The sequence below is a fragment of the Kryptolebias marmoratus genome, linkage group LG10 (assembly GCF_001649575.2).
Source record: "Kryptolebias marmoratus isolate JLee-2015 linkage group LG10, ASM164957v2, whole genome shotgun sequence".
In the NCBI taxonomy this organism is placed as follows: Eukaryota; Metazoa; Chordata; class Actinopteri; order Cyprinodontiformes; family Rivulidae; genus Kryptolebias; species Kryptolebias marmoratus.
In genome coordinates, this window is record NC_051439.1 from 4,760,780 (window position 1) to 4,766,073 (window position 5,294).

Genomic DNA, 5,294 nt, shown 5'->3' on the forward strand with positions numbered 1-5,294 from the left:
TTTGTGCAGCCTGACCCTTTGAAAACCTCTGTCCCCAACAGGCTTAAAATCCAACCCGTCACATCATGTGTCTCCTAGCAGGAACAGGCCGAAGTCCTATTTATAATGAGCCTTTAACAGCATGGAGCCGGGCGCATGCGCGGTGGAGGCCGGATTGTTGCAGCCTCAGACAGGGCGGCCCGTTACTAAGCAGCACAGCACCGACCACAGCAGCGGGCATACGGCTACTGCTGCCGGCGTGATAACAACACAGACCCACCGGAGCACAGTGAGTATACAGTGACCCCGCTCACTTCTTCTATTTATTTATTTTTGTCTCTGCGAGAAGGACCATGTTAGCCGTGGGGTTGGGTGTTAGGGAGGTGTGGGGGGGGAGGGAAGCCGCTGACAGTCCGGAGGTATTCTGGGAGGCCTGTAGAGGGGGCCGCGAGGAGGAGAGCGCGCGCTGCGGCTTTTAACCTAAAAGGCTCCCAGCTAGCTACCATTTATTGTTCTCTGCTCCGGCTCGACATGACAGACCTCCGCCCAGTCGCCTATCTGTGGACCTCAGCGGTCTGCAGCCAGGTTTGTGATGCAGTCAGAGCCTCTTTTTTTTTTAACCAAGGCCCGGCTCATATTTAAGCAGAACAGACTGACTTATCTTTTTGTTCGCCTCTGTTATCCTCAATACTCTCTCAAAGGGGTCTGAAAGCTGAATAAGTGGTTATATCTGTGGTAGTCCTGTCGGTGTGACTCAGGACATTACGTTTAATTTCAATGGCACATTTTAAAATGGCTGTTAAAGATTCACACAAACAAGGGCAAGGAGCATTATTTGCTCTTACATCAAATCTGATCTGAGGTGTCTGACAGCATGGTCACACCTGTCATGTTACATGCATGTTATCCTTGACAAAAAAAATACACTTAAAGATTATTAGGCACATTTTAAAAGTTAAAATGTCACCATGTAATAACATGGTGGACGGGGATCTTAAAAAAATCATATTATATATTGCGATTAAAAGCAGAATGGTTGGTTACTGAGCAGGACCTCTGAACAGGAAGCAAGAAAAGCTAGAATGTGTGCTTATCGCCCGCCACTAAAGGGAGAAAATGTCTGTTAGCAAAATATCTCATGAACCGCTGGGCAGATTTTAACAAAACTCTCCGAAGGTAATGATTAGATGCACATTCACAGCTGGTTACCTTTTGGAGCCATTGGTATTCAAGATGGCCGCCACAGCTAAGCAATCTTAGAAAACACACAGCTGGCTCTAACTTTGCCAATTTTATGGATATTGAGCTAAAATTTGGTGTGTTTGTAGCTGAGAGTCGTCGCCGACACACTGCCTGAGAGCTAACACGTCTCGCGATATCATACCACGGCACGAAACGTTAGATCCAAAGCATACCACTCATGTCCCATTATAAGGTGATCTTAGTTTAAAACTATGGCATGAAAGGCGATGGGAGATATGCATTCCTTCAAGAAATGCTCGGCTTTTAATAGTTTGTTAGAACTGTATAACAGTGGAGTTTACATGTCACCTTGGATCATTTACGCTAAAAAAGTTTTATATGAAGGTAGGTTATTCTTCGGGAATGTTATGATGAAGACTAAAGGTAGTGAGGATCTGTTTATACAGATGAGAAGTGAATTACATGAGGTGTCCGCTAGTCATCTTTATGTTGAGCTAAAAAAAATATTTGTTACAAGAAAACAAAGAATAATATGTTTAATCAATGACTATTAATTCCTAAGATTACTGGGAGATGGTGGTTGTAGGGAAAAGAATATTTGTTTATGGGATAATAACTGCGTTGGGGATGAATTTCACTTCTTACTTCGCCGCACTCTATAAAAAAAATCAGAAATCACAGGTATAATTAAAGGCCTAGCATCCCTAAAGTTATGCATATCTGTGCCCCTTTCATGCCAGAGTTTTAAACTAAAGTCACCTACCGTTATGTGTTAGGTCATCCTTTGAATGCAGGGGGGATTAAAGGGGTCAACACACCTCAGTGTACTCATTCCAGATTGATTAAGTGATCAGGCCCGTCAGTATACTCTGATTTACATACAGTGCCCTGTTCTCATGAAACACAGAGAAGCTCAGATTGATTGAATTATGTTGTGTGTCCCAGGGAAGGGATGGCAGTGAACGTCTACGCCACATCCGTGTCCATCGACAACCTCAGTCGGCATGACATGCTGGCATGGGTCAACGACTCTTTGCACCTCACCTACACCAAGATCGAGCAGCTCTGTTCAGGTGAGCTCAGGCCTGTTCCTGGGGGAGGAGGGGGGAGGGGGTAGGAGCAGTTCTTCAGGAGGAAGAAAATGGAAAGCAAGCTGTCGTCTCTTTGTGTTTCCCCAGGAGCGGCGTACTGCCAGTTCATGGACATGTTATTTCCAGGCTGCATTCTCCTGAAGAAGGTCAAGTTTCAAGCGAAGCTGGAACACGAGTTTATACACAACTTCAAAGTCCTTCAAGCAGCTTTTAAAAGGATGAGCGTCGACAAAGTTAGACTCCTTTTATTGTGCTTGATATTTCATGCAGGACCTTTAAACCAGTGATGATTTAAAGTTTTATCCCCCTACATGTATTTTATAAGTCTTCATCACTATTGTCTGAATGCTGAATTCACACGGTTGTTTTCCTGTTTTTTTTTTTAACGTACTATTTTGTATACTTTGTGCTTTTTTAGCCATTTATTAATCAAAACGTTCAGCTCATTCAGGAGATGGGTGCTAGGACTTTTCGTTTTTGTCATTTTTGTACTTTTCAGAATATTTAACTTTATTTACAATTATTTTCCCTACAGAAATGCATTGAAATATCTTTAGTTCCTTAAAAAAATCATATTTTTAGAAATAGCTTAGAAATTAGCTAGTATTTAGCTAATATTTTGCTATTTCTATGTTCTAGCATTCCTTTTGGCACTTTAAAGCTTGCAGTTTGATATGTTTAGCCTTTAGCTAGCCTTTTAATACTTGAGTTTTTAGCTACACTTTTGCTACTTTAGCTTTTGGTAAGCCAATTGCTTCCTTCTGCTTCTATTTTGCTCCTTTCATTTTTTTAGCTTGCACTTTAATACTAATAGTTTCTTGCTACCGTTTTGCTGCTTTTAACTTTTAGCTTGTGTTTAGCTTTAACCACTCAGTTTCAGCTTCTTTAGCAAATCTCAGCCAAGTCATTCAGCGCTCAGTATTTCACAGAAAATGCTCCTTCTCTGGTTCAGTGTTGCGTCACGTTTCCTTTTCCCGCTGTCCAGATAATTCCCGTAGAAAAGCTCGTAAAAGGAAAATTCCAGGACAACTTTGAGTTTGTGCAGTGGTTCAAGAAGTTCTTTGACGCCAACTACGACGGGAAGGAGTACGACCCCATACTATCCAGACAGGGGCAGGACGTGGCCCCTCCTCCCAATCCAGGTGATCACTTTACCCACAAACCAAAGAGAAATCCAGGTAAACCAAACCACTTTTGTCTTTGCTGCACGGCCTTGCTGAGCTTTGGATGGCTCGAAAGCGCTCCCCGCAGGCAGGTGGTGTGAGCGGCACGAAGTGACAGAATGACCGCTGAGCATCCACAGAACTGTGACACTGGAGGTCTGACTGTATCACCACCAGGGTTGGGTGACTGGACAAAGATGTTGACCATCAGCACTATTTTATGGTTTAATTTAGACAAGTTACAGACTTGATTAAATTTGTCTGTACCCTTTTGTTAAAGAAAAAAAGCCCATTAAGGTCACTGAAATAACTTGAAACTGACAAAAGTAATGCTAAGAAAAAAGTACTAAATGAAAATCAATCATTGCTTTAGAAATTTGGTTTACCAGAATTAACAAAATAAATAAACTAATGAATTTAGCCTTGACTTTAACGATGGCACCCTGAAGTTTATATTTAGTTACACTACCTTTTGAGGCGATCCCTTCAGTCCAGTGATTTCTGTCCCTCTCTCTGAGACGTCTGCACCTGTCGTCAGGTGTTTTGTCCCACTCCTCATGAACAAACTGCTCCAGCTGTCTCAGGTTTGAAGGCTTCCTTCTCCAGATGTTTCAGCTCCTTCAACAGGATTTAGATCAGAGCTCAGAGGCCACTTTCAGAACGGTCCAATGTTTGGTTCTGAGCCATTCTTGGTGTTTTTAGTTGTGTTTTGGGTCATTATCCTGTTGGAGGAGCCATGACCTGAGACAGAGACCAAGCTTTCTGACTCTGAGCAGCACAGTTTACTCCAGAAGACCTTGATAGTCTTGAGATTTCATTGGACCCTGAACAGATTCAGGACCCCCTGTGTCAGAAGCAGAACAGAACCGAGCCTCCTCCATGAGGCATCATATTAGAAGTTCACCTGTACGTGTTTTTAGCACGATCAAGCTGCCTGGAGCTCTTAATATCAGCACAGAGCTGGTCATCCAGATCTGCTATTGGTGTCAAAGGTTTTTGAATAACTCCTTGGTTTAGGATCAAAATGATCCTAAATCAGTGACTCCTCCCACAAGACACTTGTGTGACTTTATCATCAGTCGTTCTTCGTTGAACTGATGATGGCTGATGGAAAATTTTTCACCTTTCACCCAACCCTCACCACAGAGCGTAGTGGGATGGCGTATTAATTAAAAAAAAAATCAGTATCCTGAAACTTTAGTTGCCAGTTCTTTTGTTCAAATTGATCAAAAACAGAACCAGAACCAGTGTTACAGAAATGTTGAATTCAGTTACTTCCCCCAGTGTCCTGCATCAGAAAGTAACACTGATAACACTGACGCAGCTTTAGCTCTCTGAAAGCTGGTTTGATAAACCAAAAAAAGTTGTCTAATTTCACTAACTACAGTGAGCCTGATGAGCCTGTTGTTTAAAAACCATTGTGACAAGCCTAATTTGAATTCCAGGGTGTCAAAAACCAGCTTTATGACACTGTCACTAGTTAGTTGTGTGGGTGGAAATGGGTAGAAAGGCTGCATTTATTTTCAGAACTGCGATAAATGCGTGTTGGCATGTTTCGTCTTTGAGACATTTTCTGCTGAAGCACTTATAGAGGTTTGGTTCTTTTTTTCTTCAAAAGATTTACAAATAAATAATCCCCATTTTCGACAATTTTAAAACAAACCCTATTCCAAAAAACTAATCGGGACGTTGTATAAAATGTAAATAAACACAGGATGCAATAATTTCCAAATCTCATAAACCCATATTGTATTCACACTGAAACATTGTAAAGACATCCATCCATCCATCCATCCATCCATCCATATATCCATCCATCCATCCATCCATCCATCCATCCATCCATCCATCCATCCAT

At 42.0% G+C, this 5,294-nt stretch overlaps 1 protein-coding gene across 4 annotated transcripts in view; it reads left to right on the top strand.

The window, feature by feature from the left end:
• The first annotated feature begins 118 nt into the window (after window positions 1-118).
• Window positions 119-5,294, top strand: part of mapre3a (microtubule-associated protein, RP/EB family, member 3a) — an 11,531-nt gene continuing 6,355 nt past the window's right edge. For 2 of the 4 annotated variants that reach the window (XM_017421456.3, XM_017421457.3), the window contains exons 1-4: window positions 120-268; window positions 2,128-2,255; window positions 2,361-2,506; window positions 3,259-3,415. In XM_017421456.3, the coding sequence (XP_017276945.1) occupies window positions 2,135-2,255; window positions 2,361-2,506; window positions 3,259-3,415 (424 nt within the window). In that variant the 5' untranslated portion in view covers window positions 120-268; window positions 2,128-2,134. Of the gene's footprint in view, window positions 269-2,127; window positions 2,256-2,360; window positions 2,507-3,258; window positions 3,452-5,294 lie in introns of all 4 variants that reach the window. The other 2 variants (XM_017421454.3, XM_017421455.3) reach the window with 2 other exon arrangements.